The sequence below is a fragment of the Macrobrachium nipponense genome, chromosome 6 (assembly GCF_015104395.2).
Source record: "Macrobrachium nipponense isolate FS-2020 chromosome 6, ASM1510439v2, whole genome shotgun sequence".
NCBI lineage: Eukaryota > Metazoa > Arthropoda > Malacostraca > Decapoda > Palaemonidae > Macrobrachium > Macrobrachium nipponense.
In genome coordinates, this window is record NC_061108.1 from 112,772,796 (window position 1) to 112,796,548 (window position 23,753).

A 23,753-nucleotide genomic window follows, 5' to 3' on the forward strand; every position below is an offset into this window, starting at 1 on the left:
GGGAGACAAACTCCTGATCGGAGAGGGGCTAAGGGAATGAAAGTCCTTCCTTTTTCCCATTCTGATCGACTTGGAAGCCGTCACAACCTGCGGCTTCTCTCGCGCTTTAGAAGACGTCATGTATGACGCTTCCCGCTCTCCGAGCGTCATGTATGACGTCTCTTGTTGACGTTTAGAAGACGCTTCGCGTCCGGAAGACGCTTCGCTTTCTAAGGGCTTCCTACTCGGCGTCACAATCTTGGACGGAGCGTCACGTCTAAGATCCTCTTGATTTGACGCTTCACTTCTAAAAGACGTCTTCCGAGCAGGTGCGAGAGGACGAGACTTCTTAATAGGAAGCGTCACGTCCTTCCGACGGGGCGCTAAAACTCCCACAAGAGATGATAGTTGTTCTTGCACCGCCATAATGATCTTCCTTGACGCTTCTCCTACGTCTAGCGCCTGACGCCCTTCGTCATCACTCGGGGAAGAAGCATGATGGGGTACTTCCTCATAAGCGTCAGGTGACGTTGACGCACCTTCGCCTTCTTAATAGCAGACGGCGTCATCCGAGAAGCGCTCCGGGCTAGAATCAATGTCTTGCTTCATATGACGCTTCAGCGGTCTCGATAAGGTCGACTCCTTCCACCCACCCTCGTTTAGGTGAGGGAGAGGGAGAGGACGAGGAAAACCACTCGCGAAAGGACGCTTTTCCTGTACCGCGCCCTTGAGCTGGCTGCCATGAAGCAAAGCTATCTGAAGGGACGTCTGACCGTTGGGGATTCCCCACGACCTCCTTAAGGCTTTCGACTTTCCTTCTCCTCTGGGCATGTGAGCTTGGAAGAGGTCTAGGCCTGGGAGCGCCGCAGGGACGATCAAACGCCCCCTCCACAACACTGATAGGGCTCACTTCACTAAAATTTTCACTATCACTAGCCTTACCTTTCGAGTCCGCCATCTTGGACTTCATGTCTCGAATCGCGTCGCTTTCAGATTGGCGATTTCCGATGCCGAATCCGAAAGACACTCTGAGAATGAGATTTATAGGGAGATTCTCCAGAAGTAGGGTTAGAATTATTATTTAAAGGCTCAATAGGCCTTGAATTCACACCTTTCAGTCTTCTAACTCTATCCCTCTCTAACTTCTTCAAATAAGAAGTCAAAGTCTTCCATTCTTCTCTGCATTCAAACTCTCGCATTCCTTACAAGTGTTAGTAGCAGAACACTGCACCCCCCTACATTTACGGCATACAGTGTGAGGATCAACCGAAGCTTTCGGTATCCTCACCCTGCAGCCTACATTCACACACATTCTCACACTCACATTAGAATCAGACATCCTGAGAAAAATCAAAAGAGTTATTCAAAACAGTCCACAGTAGCGAATGCCAAAACACGATCCAAATACGTCACCAAAAGTCGAAAAAAACGTTGATCAAATGTTGAAAAAAGAATCCAAGTCAGGAGGTAATAACAACAATGTTGATACCACCGGCGACAGAGAAAATATGATAGAAAACGGGGATGGTTCCTAGTCCTGCCACCCAGGGCAGGCCGGTAGATCACCTGACCTACCTGTAGCGATGGCGCGAAATTTGAATTTCTGTCGGGGACGACGGAGTCTTAGCTATGTATATATCTGACAGGTAAGTTGATTGTATGAAAACTTAAAATAAGGATTTGCATTTACAACAATCACTTCTCGACTGCAACCTGCCTGCGACACTGTTCACTTACTGGGGCCGCCAACATTTCCTGTAACATTAAAGATGACTATGTGTAGGTACTTACAGTGAGAACGAATCCGAAAACAAGCAAAATTACTTGTCAACATTGACGTTACAGGTGTGCGAAGAGCAAATACGCCAACAAATGTTCAAAACTTCAGAAAAACAGAAATGTGGTGCTACTACCCCGAAAATGGTATTTCTACAAAAGCATTCTGCACAGACTGCAAGGAACGTAACCTTGGATACGATTTCCACTAGGGATTGCGACGTCCAATGTATTTCGCCGTGTTTAGTACTGGCCCCTGGGTGTTAATTACAGTCGTCCAAATAAATATTACTTAAATTTCTTGTTCAGTAGGTAAAACTGCATAGAAAAACTGCAACTGCCATAGTCTAGGCCGCCGCAGATAAGTACCCTAGATCTACCGAAACGGTTTTAGTTCATACATTAAACAATCTTGAAATGATATTGGGACCGTCCTGATCGAATTCAGCAACACCCAATCCCTGAAATAACACGTGAAGCATACGTTATCCGCTTACCTTAAAATTCAGCATGTGTAAGTGTTATATAAGTAGAATGTATGGAATGTTATTCCATATATATAAAATACTAAAACTATGATTAATTAAAACCAGTGACCCAAGAGGTCAACCAGATTGCTTGCAGGAATGTGATCAGACCAGATACGATAAGTAGGCTAAGATGACGTATACAATAAAGTGGGCTAAGATGACGTGTTGTACTCAGTCAGTGTCTAGTGACGTCACCTGTGGTCATTCATTTGTTTTGAAAATAGTAATCCAAGCTTCCTGCTTAAGACAAACACCGCGACCTATAATTCAAACGGCCTACGTGATTTGTAATCTATGTCATCTGTGTGTATGTTCGTATGTTCGAGCTACTGTCTGCTTCCTTTATGATTTGTAAACCAGATTGTAGGGAGAAGCGATCAAGCCATCATCATTAGAAGACCTGTCCATTTTTATCTGAGCTTCATCATGTAGAATTCAATCAGCCATCATCACTGGCAGACTTGTACAATTTCATCTTATAATGTCAGAAGAATAGATGTATTTTTGTACTCAGTGTTTTCTACTAGAACCTCACACCAGAAAAAGATCGAATGAACTTATAACTATCGTCATGTGTTTAACTCATCTCCGTCGTCATAACCAAAGAAGATATTGACTTCGTAAGTTATCATCAAACCCCAAGACACTCCAATGAGTATGGAAGTCATAACCAACCGACTTAGCATAGGATTATCGCAAATCTAACATAACCTCAAAGGGCACCTTATTATACGAAGGCAACAGCCCTAAAATTGGTGGCAGCAAACAGCATCCAACAAAAACTCTTCAACGTCTTCCGAAGAATAACCAGAATAATGCATAATGTATCATATCAGAAGTCAACGACGACGAAAGCAAGAGATTCTTCAAGCAACTTAGTATCATCATTAGTGAGCGTCTTCAGCAGTGCATAACTTCAAGAAACAAACCCGACATGTCTGCTTCCTACGACAACGCAAGCTTCGTCATAGGAGATGTCTCTCATTAGAATCATTCAAGAAAACATCATCGTTTATTGAGCGTTTCCAGCACTTCAAGAAACAAAACGAACGCGTCTTCAGCATTGGATCTTCAAGGACTCGAATCATCCAAACAACGTGCACGGGGGAAACTCAAGCCAAAACCAGGTAATCCGCTAAACGGAGAAGGACTTCCCACAAAATGAAGCAAAGTACAATCCTTTTTTATTCATTTGGAGTAACTGAGTGCTTCCTTTGCAGGTCGAATTTTCGATGTTCCTATGGCTGAAGTTACGAGACATTCTTAATCTTACTTTTTTACAGAAATTATCTACATCATTGGGATTTCGCTACTGCGAGTTTTTATCTTTGAATTTCTGTTTCCAGAAGTTCCCCTGAAATATCATAATCACATACTGTGTTAATCTTATCATTTTGGGTGATTATTAATTCTGTACGTAACAAATCAAATTAAACATTGAATATGCGTTTACGCAGTGGACGTCTGTATTTATGCAGATGCATGGATAGGGTCGTTAGGCACCGTAGTGATTAGAAAACACACAAAAACAAGTGGAACACCCATACAAATCTGGATAAATTAGAGGTAACACCATTTTGGGTCATGACAATAAAGGTTCCTTTGCAAGGTCCCGATCGCAGTTTCAGCCTTGAGTTTTTTTAGTTATATGCGTAAAAATCGAATCGGATTGCAATGAATAACATGTCTGTAAAAACTTTCATTAGGTTAACATACTTACATTCATATAAACAAATCAACAAGATATGTCTAAATGCGCTGACTTGGATCCCTCACTATTTCAAATTTTAGCAAAGAATGGAGTAAACCACAGCAAGTACAAATAGTTAATATTGAACGCAGTAGAGATAACTTGTTTTAATAGTAATCGCTCAATTCATAATAGTTAGTCATTCTTACGTTCGTTGCTTTATACGTAACCAACAACAACAGAATGCTAAAAACACACAATACATTGTCGATGATGATAAAGAGAAGAATCCTGATTATTATAAAAAGAAATAGGTAAACAGTAGCCCTAAAAATCAGAAACAAACAAATCGTGCTTAAGCAAACTTGGTTACTGTGCCATCTAGCATAACGGTCAGGGTCAGTCATATCTGTCGAGTGTTCAAAGCAAAGCACATTCCACATAATATGCGACTCTAGCAGAGTGGGGAGAGCGATGTTGGATCATTTATGCCAATACCTTTTTGAATTAAAAAGGAATTTTCCTATGAATCACACGACTGTATCAAGTAATCAGAGCAGGTTCTCGTAATTTTAATACAATAAGTTATTATAAGTAGTGGTGGATTAAGCCCGACTGTACGCTCCGTAAAAAATGAGAATATCTTGTTTTTATTCCTTTAGTCCATGTAATATCCTGTATTTACGGACTCACCGTTTGTTGTTCGAACTTCCTTATTGAGAAGTCCGGAGTATGGTTCAGTAATTGGTAATAACAAGTTAATTGTCGTAGCATCAATCAGATTCAGTACAGGGCAGATAAGCGAACGCTTACAGAAACTTTAATAGTTATAAAAACCACTGATCAGTATCTAGTGTAATTGTAAGATATTCATCTATGGGTATACGAAACATTATCTTACCTCCTGCCAAATAAGGCGTGTTTATCAAAAGAAAATTCTATAAGCCTTCTAACATATTAAAATCCGTTTTGGACAAAAAGAGACAGTTAATCAAATAATAACTTATATAGAGGAACCAATCACTTGTCTCATAAATCGTGATATTGTTCAAGCAACCCAACAGAATTCTCCCACACCCGCAGTTGCAGCTTGCACGCAAAATCTCGAGACGCATGCACCCTCGAATGTCTTAGAGCGTGTAAAAAGACTTTGCTGGGATCTGAAATTTTAATCCTTCCCGACACTGAAATATAACAGATTTCCGTGAACAAAGCACTAATACACGGTTGACTCACAGCAACAAGTTAATCTAGTAATCCACAAAACCTATATATATATCGTGGATATGGAAGTTATAAATATCGCATTTTTTATTGTTGCTAATTTTTAATCACGCCCGACCAGTCGTAGATGAATTCTCTTATACTCTATCTAAAGTAATATCCGTAAAGTCATTCAAACAGAGGTGATTCAGCAGAATTTTTTTTTATCTTTTATCTGAATACCAGGATGTTTCTCCACTAGCGAGTGATCTCTGGGGGAAAACGGATGTCATTGAACACAAAATATGGTCTAAGGACAAACATAAAGCTATATACGCACCTTCGTATAGACACTCCCAATGAAATTTCAAAAATACAGATAAATGATGAAGTTGAAAAAAATGTTCGTAATAGGAGTCATTAGGAAATCAAATAGACCATATAATTTTTCCCTTAAACATCATGCAAAAAAAAAAAAAAAAAAAAAAAAGAAAAAAAAAGATCGGACTTGGCGTATCGTCGTAGATTTCTGTCGCCTAAACAAGGAGACGATTCCCGATCGTTTTCCAGTGCCATGTACCGACGATATCTTATCTCTGTTAGGTCAGAATAAATTTTTCACCAGCTTGGACTAACTTAAGGGCTTTCACCAGATACCATTAGCTATGTGAGTGTACCCCATACACCGCCCTCAGCACACTCAGGGGACATTATCAATTTTTAAGTATGCCTCCGGCTTACGTTGCACCCCAATTACAATATAGTGTTTGGAGACTTTTAGGGGATACCCTACATGCCTATATGGTTGGTCTTGTAATCTTTTCTAATACCTCAGAAGTACATTCACATAAACTAGAGCTAGTGCTACAGAGACTAAGACAAATAATCTCAGAGTAAAATATCCAAATTTGAGTTTTAAAAACCGAACATGTTTATCTAGGTTTTATGTGTCTAGTCAAGGTCTTAAAGTAGTCCATGGTAAGGTATCGGCTATTCATAACTTTCTGGTACCTATTAACGTAAGGGGGATACAGCACTTTTGCGCTTTAGAGGGTATTACAATCGTAAGTAAATATGTAACTCTTCAATCATAGCAGCTCCTTTAACAGATCTTACGAAGAAGGGCGTAGATTTATTATGATCTGAAAAGCATCAACAGGCGTTCAATATCTTAAAAATTGGAATTATGCAGCTCACCTATCTTAAAAATCGCTGATTTAAATAAGGAAATTTTTTTTTATTGCAACAGACGCCTAAGACCAAGGGGTAAGAGGGGTACTACTTCAGCAATATGATAAACAGTTCTTCTCTATAGCTTTTTATTCACGTAAACTAAGGCCCTCTGAAAAGTAAATATACAGTAATAGGCAAGGAAGGGCTAGGTATCGTTAACTCACTAGTACATTTTAAGTTCATAATCTACGGCTATCCTGTTAAAAGTCCTTACTGATCATAAGTCCCATACCGAGTTTTGCAAGACTTTAATCACAGTCCCAAAGGAACTCGGCGGCATAATGATCATTCAGGTCTTTGGAGCCAAGTTAAGATACCTACCTGGGAAAGCAAATATCATAGCTGACGCATTATCCCACAATCCCGCACCATCCTGCAAAGAACCATTAGTTGGATTAAAAGATATAGAAACATCCATGCCTATTGTTAAAACCGTATCTAAACAAGAAAATTCATTAACCCAAGAGATCATGAACATGAATAGCTGGGTTGGAGCGCTGAACTGTTACAAACTGAACAAAGCAAGAGTCAGCAGCAATAAGCAAAACAATAGACACTTCGAACGGAAACAGGGGTCAGCAGCTAAGCAAAACAATAAACACTTTGAACGGAAACCCTAAAGCAAAAGTATATTTAAAGTATGTGTATCAGAATTATGTAATGAAATGTAATATTGTAGGTCCGTGACGAGGAAAACCCGAAGAACACAGCAGGTGACTAACAACCAGGTAGGAGTAATAATCTCTTTATACCAATTGTCCTAAACTGGTTGCATTCCAATCCATTACATGGTCATCCAGGGTTCTCTATTATGTCACAGAAAGCCAAATCACTATTTTACTGGCCTACAATGCTTACAGATATAAAAAGCACATAACTAATTGTAACACGTGTCATGAAAACAAGGGACACACTAAGACACCTGTCAGTTTAAGGCCCTATCCCGTACCAAATCAATCCTTGAAAGAATACACGTAGATTTATTGACAGAGTTACGAGTCTGACAGAGGAAATAAACACCTCTTAGTGTTAATAGTCGCCTTGACAGATTATATAGAATTAATAGCACTAAAAAACAAACACCGCAATTGAGTGCGCTAGGAATATTTATGAGTGCTACATCAGTAAACATGGAATTCAACACATGATAATTCTTGACTCGGGTGGTGTAAATCAATAATAATTTCCTTAACTCGTTGTGTGAATTCCTTTCCATTAAGAAAACCAATACCATATTTTATCACCCAAAGTCAATAGGTTTGGTAGAACGGATAAATAAGAAAGTGTCAATGTCTTACGAGTTACACTCGTGATATTGGATCCGAACTAGATTATAGCGGTTCTCGCGGTTTTAAATACCTTTATCATTCATATCTTGTATCTATAGAAATGATACCGCAAGTAGCCTTATACGGTACGCCGCTAGAACACTTTTCCACATATTCAAGCCAACCATTATTTATCAAATAAAAAAAAAAGTATGGATACGAGTGGAGTCGATATAATACACTCCATAAGAAGTTGGAAGGGTTACAAATTATAATAAAAAAGGAATCACGATAAAATCAATAAGCAAAACGTAACCATATGCAGTAAGTGTTTATAAAATATCCAAATATATATACGTAAAGATTTGAACTCTAACTTAACGCTTTAGTTTAGTAGTCCATTCAGTATTCTAGGGATATTAATGACAAATAAGCTAAAAGTTCAAACACATATCAAAACCTACTGGCATATTGTCTGTCCCGGTGGTTTATATTTGTAGTAAAAAAAAAAAAGAAAAAAAAAAATTTTAAAGTCAGGAAGTCTAGAAGTGAAAATGTATATCTATGTGAATAATCCTATATGGATCTTACAGGGTAAATAGTATATATAAAATTTGTATGGAAACCCTTTTCATTAGTTTGAATAAGGAATATCTAATTTAACATAAGTAATTATGTTACATTTTACATTTTACAATCTTGCAGATTTCCAACGCGAAACTAATATTATGTTGTCAAATTTGGTACTGTTTTTTTTCAGACATTCTTCTCCAATTCATACACGGCTTTGATTTGAAAGTACTAAAGTTGTATCTTTTACAGCAAGTAACATAACTCTTAAGCTAGCTGAGAAAATCTCCTACCAGGTGATGAGGTCATCAGTCCTGAAGGTGCCTGGCGCATTTGCCGAATCATCATTGTTCCTTTTAACCTCAATAAACCGCTTGCACAGGCTTCATCTGTAGTGTGTGTCGTCTCATGCTTGCAAAGCAGGTTGGCTGGAGAGAGGAATGCTTAGCTCATGAACTTCACATGTGGTTCATGGGTCACGATGACATACATAGCCGTAACTTATTCTTATCCGTGTGCAATGCAACTTTAGTTAAGGAATTGCAATAATTTTAAAATTAATGAACAAAATAAGCGAATAGAATTTCTATAACATCAAAATTAATTAATTTTTTCTGAACCTCATAGACAATTAGAGTCAATAAATCAGCTTATGACATTGGTAAATGGACATTTAGAAGTATCAGGTCATGGGTATGAAAAATTTACTTGCAAAAATAGCCTATTACAATTCAAGTAAATCACATTCATGGGAAAATGTCACATTTTCTTGAAAAACGCAAAGTTTATATAGAAATTAGTTACATAGTGGGTTCTTTCGTTGCATCTCCTGCCTATTAAAGTTTAAAAATTAACCTCAGAGGATGCGCGCGAGAAAATTGAATATGAACCTTTTGTTAGGGGCACATAGGATTGGATTTTATCACAGCTTAATTTCAGTAAGCGTAGAGAAATACAGAATCATGATTAATATTCTCTTTGACTCTTATGTTGCCTGGCAATCTTACCAATAGCTCACTTTTCCACTTCTTTGTCTAGTAACTTACTACCAGTAATATCGAATTTTCTTTGGGATTCGTATTGATATCTGTTAATATGGATATTTTTACGGTCGTCAGAGACCTGGATAGGTTCACTCATTGTTATAATGCCATGGATAAAAAATTTTGTACAGCTGACTCTTTTGAATTCCATAAAATGTCAGCGAATTCATGTGGGTTAAGTCTATTCCTTAACGGCTTTCTCCCTCCCGTATTTGGATGTTGTCTAAATTTACTTTGCCTTGTGACAAGTATAATTTCACTTACAGGCTGATTAACGGAACCTGGTTACAGTACCCTGCAGTACGAGAGTTTCACATCGCATCCCTGGACAGATCGTCTACAGATTCAAAACCCGTTCGTCACTGCGGACGACTGCAATGAAGAACAACTGCCTACAATGTGAAGGGAATAAGCACCATCATAAGTGAACAAGCATATTTCGTGGACTTCTTGGACCGACACCCGTATCCCATCTTTAATCTCGTTTTAATGCGGAATGCTCCGGCGGCTGTCGGAATCGACTACAAAAGGGACAAACTTCCGACAATTACAACCAGAAGGATATTCAACTCTACGTTTGCTGGCACAGGACTCTTGCTGGGGATGATTTTATTCATCGGGAACGTATTCGTATGGCATAGGATGCAGAGGACAAGTATGAGCGCAAAATAGAACGTCGGACCCTGCCCAGGCAATTTCCCCTTGTTTTTAACCATTTGGAATTGGCCATTTCATTTGGCTATAGGTGGTTATCTGGAACTGTGTAATGGATGAAAAGTTGTTTGAAACGCTAGAATGTGCAGTGGGTATCACCTCGGTCATGTATCCTATATATAAAGTATCATGTATCCTATATATAAATTATATAAAAACAGAATCGAAATATAGCTGTGAGTGTACGCACTAGGAATCTATTTAAAGTGCACCTAGATTAATCACTTAGATTAGTCGTTTATGTTAATCAGTTGTATTAAGTGCACATATATTGATCCTAATTATATGAATCCATATATATATGTATAAATAAATCAGGCAGCCTATAATCAATCTGTTACCTTTTATCTTACCAATAACTGCAGTTAGTATATGGGTCAATGAATCAGTTAGCATAAAAATCAATGAATCAGTTAGCATAAAAGTTAATATATCAATTAATAAATCATTAATATATGATTTTTATCACTTCATATATGATTTTTATCAGTTAAAATATGATTTTTATCATGTTAATCTTTATTTGATGCAATTATCAGAGTACATTAGTATTTTCTGAGGCATACGTATCTTAATGAGTTGAAGTGAAAAACTTTATCCGTATATATCACGTGATCATTATTATTTACGAATATCATCATATGCATATGTCTTATATCTTATTACATGAATCTGTATTTGTGTACATCATGAATTTTTTTTTACTTATAAGTATTTTCTATATATCTATATATATTCACAAAATGTCTGTATCACACTCCTATAAGTCAATTGCAAGTCAAGCTTGAGTAATATTCAGTGGTTAGTTTTGTAGCAGACCGAGCAATTTATGTAAGTGTTACATAAGTAGAATGTATGGAATGTTATTCCATATATATAAAATACTGAAACTATGATTAATTAAAACCAGTTACCCAAGAGGTCAACCAGATTGCTTGCAGGAATGTGATCAGACCAGATACGATAAGTAGGCTAAGATGACGTATACAATAAAGTAGGCTAAGATGACGTGTTGTACTCAGTCAGTGTCTAGTGACGTCACCTGTGGTCATTCATTTGTTTTGAAAATAGTAATCCAAGCTTCCTGCTTAAGACAAACACCGCGACCTATAATTCAAACGGCCTACGTGATTTGTAATCTATGTCATCTGTGTGTATGTTCGTAAGTTCGAGCTACTGTCTGCTTCCTTTATGATTTGTAAACCAGATTGTAGGGAGAAGCGATCAAGCCATCATCATTAGAAGACCTGTCCATTTTTATCTGAGCTTCATCATGTAGAATTCAATCAGCCATCATCACTGGCAGACTTGTACAATTTCATCTTATAATGTCAGAAGAATAGATGTATTTTTGTACTCAGTGTTTTCTACTAGAACCTCACACCAGAAAAAGATCGAATGAACTTATAACTATCGTCATGAGTTTAACACATCTCCGTCGTCATAACCAAAGAAGATATTGACTTCGTAAGTTATCATTAAACCCCAAGACACTCCAATGAGTATGGAAGTCATAACCAACCGACTTAGCGTAAGATTATCGCAAGTCTAACATAACCTCACAGGGCGCCTTATTATACGAAGGCAACAGCCCTAAAACATGTACTTCTGTTGTGTGGATTTCAAGAATTTGGTGTTGCTTGAAGAATCCTATGAAGATTTGCTTAACTTTATTAGGCTCGTAACTCCGTTTCTTGCATTGCAACAGAGGGAATTCTCAATACATTTTTTCTCTCCGAAAAGCAACGATTTCTGGAGCATAAACCTTCTTTATCGTATGCTGGTCTCAATGATCAAGGAAGCGTCTCTCGTTTTCCCGCCTCTCGCAAGCGGTAACTTACTTCACGTGTTAATATTGGAGGGAAAACTTATGGAGGGAAATTTGAATACTAAAAAAATCAACTTGAATTACTATGGAGAAAAGGGATAAGAACAAAGACTACACTTAAACTTATTTACAGTTTCTATATTTGGTAAACCATGTTTTCTTACAGAATTGTATTTCCTCTCATTTTGTGCATGCTTGCATAATGATTGCCTAACTGCCAATTACAAATAGCGTAATAAAAGCCATGGCAGCAAGATGGTCATTTTTTTTAGTCGCTGTTCCGTTTACGAAAAGCGCGAGGGAAGTGAGTGGATGTGCTTAACCAAATTAAGACAAATCTGTCATTTCTTCTGTGGCTGAACCTGGTTACGTTGTGCACGAAAACCCCTGCTAGCAGACAATAAGATTTTCAGTGATGGTGCAATACGGGTTGCAACGTTTTGTCTCAGTTGCTAATCCGATAACGGGAAGATAAGGATAGGGCCGATACATTTTACCAGCCAATAGGTCTGCATACAATGAGAAATCCAAAGATTTCTGTTGCTTGGTCAAAAATGAACTCTGGCTATTTTGTACGGTAGAACAGGACTGGCATACGAGAAAGAAATTAATAAAGGGATTTTTCCAACTTAGATGAAAACACCAACCCTCTCTCTCTCTCTCTCTCTCTCTCTATATATATCTCTCTCTCTCTCTCTCTCTCTCTCTCTCTCTCTCTCTCTCTCTCTCTCTCTCGTAAACCATGCAGTTCACTGACACAACGAATACTTCCATCTCTGATTTATTCTGCAAGGTCAAGAACAACGAAACTGGTGATTTTAGAAATATTGTTACTGACATTCCATCATTAAGCAATGACAGTACCGGCAATAATAGGAAATGACATATACTATACAGGGCGCGAGCCCGAATGGACTTTCTGAAAGAGAAAAAACATCAGCATTGAGGAGTTTTGCCTTAAAATGTGGAGTTTAGCTACAATCTTTATACTCGAGAAACTCATCATAGATATTGGATCTGATCTTCCCAAGGAAATGAACGAAAAGGGCAATAAACGTGGCATCGATAGCTACCCCAAGCAGAAGGCATACAAGGTTTATGGTCTCAGGCTGAAATGGGGTAGTTTTAGAAGTTTCCTTAATTATCCATGCGAGGAGTCTGTGGGCTTTCCTTTGACCTTGCCCATCTTGGCATTCATCTGCATCCAGCCCACTTCCGCTCATTTTAGTTTCTTCCTTTGGAAATTGTAGAATCTGGACACTGTTTCCGTTCTTTTTACTTTGCACACGAAAACGCTGGAACTCCACCAGACAGTGCGCCACAAAGAAGAGGAAAAATCGGAGGATGAAGTAGAAGAACCAGACGTCAATCGCTTTGGGAGACGCAGATTTTGGCAAGTTACTGACTGACTGAAAAAGAAGATACCAAATTCTAGCATTGGGTAATTGAGGAAAAAAACCTTACGTCGTGTATTTCAGCGCCGCATATGTATTGCAGAAAAAATTGTAGGATAAGACAATGAATCAGAAAGGATGTGTAAAGGAAACGTATGCGAACCTGTGAGAATAAAGAAGCTACAACGATCAGCAGTGAGAGGGAAGTTGAAGCCCTCTGGTAAAATTCATCTATGGGAAAGGCAAGGAATGAGAGGTGTCCCAGCATTTCCAGAACTATACAGGGCCCGAGCATCGTCAGAAAAAAAGCCTTGCTTCTCCGGTCGATTAGCACAGCCACCACAACCTGGTCTCTCTCATACTGAAAGAAAGGAAGGAGATAATACATGCATTGATGCTGGTCTACCACAATGAATTTTTTCTTTTCCTTGCAAAATTATTCGTCTGAGTGGTTTGAATGTTTTCGTAACCATACCATCATAAATTTAGCATAGTATAATATTTTGGTGGGATACCTGCCTAACCAAATCTTATAAGATATAAAGGAACCATGAAAACAGGATGAGACTGATCATAGATAATTAATTCGGAAACTTAATGCAGTGTCAACTTGGTATAACTAACCGCTTTTTTTTTCAAGCGAAGCTACTGTTTGGGAAAAAAAAAATCTAAGGAAACGGACAGTTTAGTTACCGTCATGGATTGAAGTCGGAATTATCACAGAACAGTTTTAGGGAAACATGCTAAGTTTAGTTTAAAATAGAATGGTTACTGGTGATTAAATGCCACAATGGCCAGAAATACAAGAATACTAATTGAAACCTAGTAATAAAATAACTTCAAGAAAATGATGACATCGACAAAAAAAAAAAAAACCCTTTTATACAATACCAAAGAAATCCACTTGATTCTCTTCCACAAAAACCCAGGCATTTCACTGTGATAAACAGAAACCTTACAAGCATACACTCTGTATATGTATAATTCATCGTCTTTCCGGTCAAAGAGAATTAGTGCATTGATTAATTAAGTCCCACAAATCTATACACAGGATGTAACGACGCGTCATCGTTGTGTATATAACGTCTTGGGGTAGGCTCCACTTTGGAGGGGTCCCGATTGTAAAAAATCGTAAAAATATTTGCCAAAAATACACTAATCAAGACAGGCTAATGAAATTTTCAGGCATTATTAGCACTATAATAACGCATATTCTCTGTGAGTTTTATCATCCTACAGGGAAAAGTAATATTTTATGAAAAAAAATGTGAAAAAATGCAAAAATTCCGGGCCCCTCGTACTGAAGGTTATTTGGTGATAGGTGAGAAACTACAGTCTTGAATAGAAATTCGGTCTGACAGAATGTTGGTATATCCACCTGGAACATGCACAAAAAAAATTATCAAAATAGAACAGTAAATAAGCACGTTATAACAAAAAAAAGAGCAACAACTTCAGGTAAGTTCAGCGAAAGCCCCGCCGAAAAATCAGACTATATCTAGGAAGAAATATTCAGGAAAAATTCAAATCTCGATTTAGGGACAAAACCTTTTGAGAGTTTGTAGTTATTATGTCACTTGATAGCCTAAAACATCTAAAAATTATATTATTTAGGACAATCAAAGAATACCCCCCCACAAAAAAAAAAAAAAAAAAAGGGGAGGGGGTTTTCTTTGATTGCCCTAAATAATATAATTTTTAGATGTTTTAGGCTATCAAGTGACATAATACCTACAAACTCTCAAAAGGTTTTGTCCCTAAATCGAGATTTGAATTTTTCCTGAATATTTCTTCCTAGCTATAGTCTGATTATTCGGCGGGGCTTTCGCTGAACTTACGAAGTTGTTGCTCTTTTTTTTTGTTATAACGTGCTTATTTACTGTTCTATTTTGATAATTTTTTTTGTGCATGTTCCAGGTGGATATACCAACATTCTGTCAGACCAAATTTCTATTCAAGACTGTAGTTTCTCACCAATCACCAAATAACCTTCAGTACGAGGGGCCCGGAAATTTCCGTTTTTTCACATTTTTTTTCATAAAATCATTACTTTTCCCTGTAGGATGATAAAACTCACAGAGAATATGCATTATTATAGTGCTAATAATGCCTGAAAATTTCATTAGCCTGTCTTGATTAGTGTATTTTTGGCAAATATTTTTTACGATCGGCACCCTCCAAAGTGGAGCCTACCCTTGATAAGGGATTTTCAAAAACTAAGATCCCGTATTGGTAAAAAGCAGCTTAATGTTAATAAGGGATTTTCAAAAAGTGAGATCCCCTGTTGGTAAAAAGTCAGCTTCATTTCAATAAGGGATTTTCAAAAAGTAAGATCTGAAGTTGGTAAAAAGCCAGCTTAATGTTAATAAGGAATTTTAAAAAAGTAGGATCCCGTGTCCGTAAAAAAGCCAGCTTAATTCTAATAAGAGATTTTCAAAAAGTAAGATCCCGTGTCGGCAAAAAGCCAGTTTAACATATGTAAATGAGGCATTTTCAAAAAGGAAGATCCCGGGTTGGTAAATAGCTAGCTTAATTTGAATGTGGGATTTTCAAAAAGTAAGATATCCGTGTTGGTAAAAAGCCAGCTTAATTTCAATGAGGGATTTTTAAAAAGTAAGATGCCATGTTGGTAAAAAGCCAGCTTGATTAGGTAAACAACATGAAATCTATAACTCCTGCTGATAAACTTACAATATGCTGGTGATATACACTAAACTGATTCCTATGGAGAACTCTTGAGGTAGTTCTAAAATAAAATGTCTTTATTGATGGCAATAATGGACAGGATTCAAGGGTACCACATGAAACCTTGACAGCGAAAAGTAGTGACTTAAACGAGCAACCAATGTTTAATTTTTCCTTCTAGTATTTAGTAGTAATTGCGATTTATTTTCAACTGGTGATATGTTATTGATAAAAGACAAATGATTTGTCAGCTAACGCTGCTTTTCACCCTGCCGTGGGTATGTGACGTTAACAGGCATTATTGCTAACGAACTTAAGAAAAATCACCTCAACTCGGATGTTCACGAGGTGTTGCAAACACTACAAATATCATTTTGTGATTATCATTACGGATCTTTCCTAGATAATGAGCCCCAAGGGTTTTCGGGGTTCGTTATCTAAGCTTGATATTTCTCTATGATATTTACAGTCTTTAGTTCATTCCCAACATGCTTGTACTAAACACAAAGCAAAGGTGGATACATACCGGGTTTTAAAACCCGTGGGGGTCACTATCCAGCAAAGATCCACCACTACAGATACAATTCTTTAAGATTACTTACAGGTAGCACTGATGAAACTACTCTGCAACGAATGGCGGACACGTGGTAAATGGGAAGGCTCTGATTATCGCTTCTGACTCTGAGCGCCTCTTCATCGATCAGGGGACGGTCGCTTCCTTGCAGCAGAATCGGTATCAAACAGAGCTGAAATATCGGAACTCATCTGCTTGATAAATTCACATCGATCATCATAAGGATTAATTGCATCAAATGGTTAACGAAAATGACTTGAATTACTACTTGCCTGAAAATCGAAGGGAAACGCCTGGAAATTAAAGTTGCACTGCACAGAGATGTCCAGGGCCTTCATCATTTCGATGATAACATCTTTCCCATCATATTTTCTGGCTATAAAAAATAACGCTTTGATTTTCGACTTCTCTGCAGTTTCTGCTTACGTATAGTGCTCCTAATATTTTGGGTTCCATTTACTGAATATATCAAAGAAACTTTATAGTCCATCAATGAATAATCCCTTTCATAAGTGAGAGATGGATGTTGAATTCAACGGAAACAAAAGAATAACTGAATTTGGTTGGCATTTAAATGTGAAAATTAACGCTAATTAATCGAGCGAATAACTGTCATAAACGTCTCTATGGCTGCCTTACCTTCAAAGCTGTCTATCAGAGTAAGACTGCCATTTTTCTTCGGAATGATTGTTAGTTTGTAAATCATGTCGTTGCTGTTTATCCTGAGATTTCCTTCGAACGTGGCCGTGGATATATACAAAGTTGGGTGCCACAGGGCCTCTAAACATTTGACGTCCAGCGTATTTTTTACTTTATCATGATCCAGATTGTAAAACTGGAGTCGCTCGTCCCGCCAGCTGAGAGTCACTTGAAACAAAACCTAAGTGAAAAATAAAGTCAAATATAAAATTTTCAAGTTCTTAATATGACAAATATTGTTAGACCTGACAGATTGCCTTCATACATACATTTACAGCCCATATTTGTTTCACCCAGACATGAAAAATTGCAGTAAACTTTTTACCTTGCACTAACTTGCTCTATAATTTTTTTCATGGATATGTAAATTTGATATTTTGACAAGAAAAGTATCTTGAAACAATTTAAATTGTTGTCCTGATCCAAGGAGCCCAGGGATGAAAACAACAGTCTTTTTGTTTATCCGTGCTTCTTGGGGCAGGGTAACAGTTACAATTTCATGATATCTACTTCGTGGAGCAAAGGAAAACCGAGAAGAGTAAAGCAGCCAAAATCCAGGTTGACTATTTTAAGAAACTGAGAAATCTATTTCTGTTTACTGACCTCTGCTAATAAGCGACAACAAACCCATCTCTTAGGCTAAGAATGTACTTTATAAACAGAAAACCTACATTTCAGCTAGGAAGACATGCAGGGAATGTGCATTTCTTACCTTAATAGTATTCTCATTCACATCAATACTGCGAATATATCTCATCCACAGGTCTACCGATACTTTTCGGTCCATGGGGGCCTGAAGTTCGTAGTAAGTCCTATCAGGGCCTAGGAAAATGTCACAGCTCGAATCGTCGTCAGAAAGGTCAAAACAATCTCCCTTATTCCCATCGCAGCGTTGCTCGATAGGAATGCACTGGCCATTGTTGCAGGAAAACTCTTCTGGACTACATGTGGAGAGACTGAGAATGATAGTCTTGTTATCCTTTGTAAGCCAGTCACGTCGGCCTATGGGATATTCGCCCTCGGGTGTGACCTGAAACTGGACCTCTCCAGTCCTTGTCTGAACTTGGAAGGCAGAGCCTTTCCAAAGACCTTGCAGATTTCTTCTTGACTCTAAAGTTATACGTTCAAAGGCGTTACCTTGTTGGATGGCAAATTCGTTTTCATTTGTCACAACATGTCCTTTCAGTTTCAGGAAAAGCCCTTTTGGTATGAGGCATATGAGATTTACGGAAAAATTCATGCAGTCCCATTGGATAACAAAAGACACACCCTCCCTTTTGTACAATAAGGGACACCATGGTAGCTCTAGATGTCTTGAGATTTTGTTAGAAGACATTTGCATCCACGTGTCGTCAATATTCCGGAAATCCAACAAATACTCTGCTATTATTTCCCTGTGTTCAGCATCTTCTAAGACTGGCAAAGTTCCTCCATAGCCTGTACACATTAAGAGAGCTTGGGAGTAATTGACCCTTACTCTAAACCTGAGCATTGAGAAGTTGTATTTCCTTTTAAAAAGTTCCTTAATAGCACACGAGGTGAGAATTTTCGTCTTGTTGTATGGGATGACGTCAATTACATATGGATAGTGGCGAAAGGGTACCTTCGCAAAATTTCGCAAACGGACAAAATTGACCTGATCCACAGTTAGCAATCCCTGTAATATTTGTAATGATGCCAAATATCCACAGAAGGTGCTCGCACCATCCATGTAATCTGAGGTAAAGTTGACAAATCTAGACGCTAAAAGCTTGGATGGAATTTCGTCATAATCCTGAACATACGAAGGTTCAGCGCGCTGGCCGTCGTGGAACACCTGCACGTCTATCCCTTGGACAGAAATGCAAACGTGATTCCAGAGTCGTAAATCGACGATTGCATTAAATACAGTAAAACGTCCGGGAAATGATATGGTTATGTTGCCCCTTTGCACTGAAATACAGAAGTGTGGCTAATATAAGTCTTTGCTCGAGATAACGAACAGTGTTGAATGCTTAAAAAAAAAAAATTACTTTTAGCATATAAGATACCTATAGATATGGCTCCTTTGTGATCACTTGATGAAATATATATCCCAATAATTTGTAGAAAAGGCAAAAAATTATAGGAAACACGGCGCAAAATCTGTCTCTGGATATTTAGACATATATATGAAGGCTGAACTGGGATGATACGGAGTAGAGTGGCACTGAGTCTAGCAGGAGCAAACGCACGGAAATGTGTGTGCTTATGTGTTGGGTGGTGGGGACCAGGGGCGATTATACCTTTAATTTTCAGAGACTTGGCGTAAAACTACCGTGTGGGATGCAATATGATCTTTCTTCCTTAAGGGTAACTCACCTATTGTCATCAGAATGATAAGATTATTGAAACTATCACCTGAAACTCAAATCTAAACCACTTTGCATTCTTGCCAGAGACCACTCAATACGCATCCAAAATCTTTCTAATCGTAACAGTCTGTGAGCATAAAACTATTTGCATTCTCATCGTTAACACGTTCGCAACAGCTGCTCTTATTCATAAAAACGTATTATATATATATACCTATATATATATATATATATATATATTATATATTATATAATATATATATATATATATTATAATAATATATATATATATTATATATATTATATATTATATATATATATATATATATATATATATATATAATATATATATATATTATATATATATATATATATATATATATATCTATATAGCAAAGCGATGAAAAAGACTCCAGGGTTTGACACCTAAGAGAGAAACACAAAAATGGAAATCTAACGGTTGATGAATTAGTTTTTAGAAGTTGGTTATCAAAATACCTTTAAAACGAAAGCGAATCAATCATGGCTAATAACAATACTTTGGTGTCTGACTGAAAACTTGGTGCAGGGCGATTATAACTACATTTAACAATCCTGCGTGTGTTGCGGAGATGTGGCTTCCCATAGGTTTCCATTGTTTATGAGCTGTGGCGGGGATCACCGACAGCTCGCCACAGTCACTTGCCACAAACGCTCGTGTGCTCGACATAGCTTATATTATATCATATAAACAATGGAAACCTGTAGCAGGCCACACACTCATGGCACTCTGTGGCGCCATATAGTGGCTCGTGTATGCTCCTGGACTTAAAGTAAAAGCTGAATGAAATGACCGAGGAGATATCTACATACAACTAATGTCCCATATACCAGTAACTTTGATATGATCAGTAAAATTAAGAGAATTATTGGAAGTTTTCCACGAAATATTTCGACCTATAAATACAGCGAGCAAAACATTAACTGTCATAAGGTTGTGCACTTTAAAAAAATAAATAATTTGAATCATCACAGAATTTAGTCGGACGAAAACTTACAACTGATCCACAAAGTGGCGGAGTTAAAAAACGTTCCATACTCAGACCAACAGGTAGGTTTTATCCAGAAGCAGATTGTGAATTGCTCCAGTGTGGCGTCCGGGATGTCAAAATGTCCTAAAATTTTAACTTTGCCTCCTTCCCCATTCACGCTGAGAGCTAAAGCTTCCACCGTCAAATTGTCTTGATCGTTAGCTGTTTCATCTGCCACTTCGGCTCTCGCGTTGAATTGCCGGGCAGCATTCTTCAAAATATCCTCGTCTTGTTTCCCCAGTAGGTAATTGTGTGTATTATGGTGCGAATCCTTGGGTGAAGCTGTTAAGCCATCTGGTAATCCAGTGGTACCTAAAGCAAGCATTATTTTACGTTACATAGATATCACAAACACACACACGTACTCAGTTTTAAGTAACACGAAAGATTACGCGTCATAGGCACACATTTCCAAATTCGTGGACTTAGCAAGTACAAGAACGCCAGCGGCGATTAATCCTGAAGAAAATTAATTTGATTCAATTTTATATGACAATACACGGATCAAATTTCCTTAATGAGCTTTCATATTCTGGTTACTCAATTAAAAATCCAACTCACCCAACACCGGAACTTCCAAGAAGAGGAAGAGGAAGAAGAGAAATGGGGACATCGAAACCTCTGGGCCACGAGAATCCTTCGCTTCACCCTTCTGGTCTTGTCTCTGCATGTCGATCAACTATCAACTTTGGCTACTCGGAACTGACTCCACCGACTCCACCTATGTTTGCATTTACTTTACCGAAAGACCGTCAACTTGTGTTAACAGCTATGGTTAGGTAACGCTTCCAGAGGTCATAATGTATTTATTAAGAAGGTCTATGTAAAATATGAGCGATACAATCTGCTTAGGATAATAATGTTTGATCATCTGCCAAAGTTAACCCTTAAAGACCTTTGTTTATTATGGGTTTGACTCTTATAGATGGGATAATGGGAAAATGATTGATGTGAATAGATATTTATTTATATAGGCAGATAACAACATAAACAAACATATGATGTATTCAACATATGGACCTTTCTTCTTAGAGGCGTTGTTCTCAGGTGTTCTCAAGTCATTGGGATGAGTTTGCTAGCACCATACCCTTTCATATACTATATATAAGGTATATTATATATAATATATATATATGATATAATATATATAGATATATATATGATTTTTGTATTTTCATAGGAAATCATCTAGAGTAGCGGGTAGGGATTACTGATAAAAGAGAGAAAGAGAGAGCCATTAACTATTTATGCATCAGATGTCAATACTTTCATTGAGCAAAACGAAAGTCCCTTTGTGTTGACATAAGCAACAATGTGTGCAGCAAGCCACGCCCATTGGGTATACTCTCATTAAGTCAAAATTGAGCGATTGATTTAATGTACAGCAAACAAAATTCGAAATATGGAAAAGACTTTATTCGCCCATTCTGCAATGGCTATGACCATAAATTTTATCAGGTTATGTTTTTTTTCTACCATTTATTTGTTGTTTGTATGGTGTTTTTACGTTGCATGGAACCAGTGGTTATTAAACAACGGGACCAACGGCTTTACGTGAGTGAACTTCTATCACCAGAAATACACACCTCTCACACCTCAATAGAATGCCCGAGAATCGAACTCGCGGCCACAGAGGTGGCAGGCCAAGACCAACCGATCACGCTACTGAGGCGCTTCTTTACTATATAATTAAAATTAACTACAAGACGATAAAGTGGTCCTTCTATTTTCTTGTCTTTATAATGAAGCCTTTCCGTGTAACAAATGGAAATGGAATCTGAAAATAAGGACGCTGAGTAGTCTTAACAAATTTATTCAAAAAGTTAAAAAACTACTTTAATAAGAATTTGATACGTGTCTCCACAAGGCAAGCAAGCAGTCATTCTCGTCAGAGGGGGAGACGGGAACGAAAAACAAGCCAGCCAGGTAGCGAAGAGAAACCCCATGACTTGCTCCACATGGGTCTAGCAATACTGGGTTTATGAGTGAGAGAATACCAATCTGACAAGCAACATAAACCGTACTCATATAAATGTTATACGCTATGTTATTCTTTGTTCAGATACACTTGCTTTCTTAGCCCCTTTCCTGATTTGTTATCAGACGAAACAAAACAACAACAAAGTCTGGAGACGATAAAATATAGCTAATGTGTTTAGGAAATCCCAGGTGGCCTATTTGATTTCTATTATGTTCGGTTGGAAAACATTTACACTGTTGGAATTTTACTTTGCAAAGAAAACAAAGTCTGCTTCACCCAGCAGCCTTTTCCACAGTTAGTCACGTAAAGCGAAGTACGGAAAAATCCTCAATACTTCAACAGGATATTATCTATTCTGTCACCTGTGGGTCGATCTAAACTTATTCAACTTGAATTATGAATAACTCATGGTATGAACGTAGGTTATCACATTTCTTTATTATTTCTTGTAGATAGACAAGTCTATCTTGTAGATTCTCAAGAATCTGCAAATACGTTAATGAGAAATGGCATACTTGTAGTTTGTAGCTGGTTTGGCTAGCTAGATCATGACAATTAAGAGACCGATATACCTATCGAAGTAGTTGGTATGGAGTTCAGTCATATAGTGAAATAAGAGAGAAACTACTCAGTCATAACTACTTTAACTATTGAGAGGTTCTTAAATTTACATTCGGCTATCGTACCGTTTGCACTGTATGTACTATGTCCGTACTATTATAATTCCAGCTTTCAGCATTAGCATCACCAACATCCCCACTCGCCCCCGCCAAGGGGGAGAAATTAATCAGTGAAAAGGGCCAAATCATATAGACTGCAATAATATACAATAATGAAATATGCAGTAAGTTTTCATGAAAATATTCTAAAGCCTAAGAATCTTAAATTATTCTATTGATATTGTTATGACGTTGGGCTGCGTCCACCTACTTGGCTAGTTTCAGCGTTTAGGTATTAGCCATAAAAATACATTTTTTTTTTTTTAGAAAAGTGTCCAGTTATATAAAAAAAAAAACTTATCAAAAATACAAAATAATGTAGTACTGTACAGTTATATATTGCGTACACTATAAAACCTTTAAAAGCTTAAAAATATGAAAATTATTGTCGTAAACATGACTTTGGGAACTTAGCTTCAGCTTCTACTTGAGTTCTAAGGTTCCTTCAGCTAATTCAGTTGTAG

At 37.6% G+C, this 23,753-nt stretch overlaps 1 protein-coding gene across 1 annotated transcript; it reads right to left on the reverse strand.

Moving 5' to 3' along the window:
* Window positions 1-12,715: 12,715 nt before the first annotated feature.
* LOC135216610 (uncharacterized) lies at window positions 12,716-21,259 on the reverse strand. The gene is made up of 6 exons (XM_064251990.1): window positions 21,151-21,259; window positions 20,692-20,901; window positions 17,899-19,118; window positions 16,516-16,659; window positions 13,392-13,589; window positions 12,716-13,243 (listed from the first exon to the last, which is right to left on the reverse strand). Exons 1-6 carry the CDS (start codon window positions 21,257-21,259, stop codon window positions 12,806-12,808), a joined length of 2,319 nt encoding a protein of 772 aa, XP_064108060.1. The 3' UTR covers window positions 12,716-12,805.
* Window positions 21,260-23,753: the final 2,494 nt, after the last annotated feature.

Bases quoted from the DNA above. Each gene is read 5' to 3' on its own strand.
- LOC135216610 (XM_064251990.1), bottom strand. From the start codon at position 21,259: ATGCAGAGACAAGACCAGAAGGGTGAAGCGAAGGATTCTCGTGGCCCA. The intron at 20,902-21,150 runs GTGAGTTGGATT...TGCTTGCTTTAG, and splicing joins CTTGGAAGTTCCGGTGTTGG to GTACCACTGGATTACCAGAT. The intron at 16,660-17,898 runs GTAAGAAATGCA...CCGATATTTCAG, and splicing joins TGAATGAGAATACTATTAAG to CTCTGTTTGATACCGATTCT.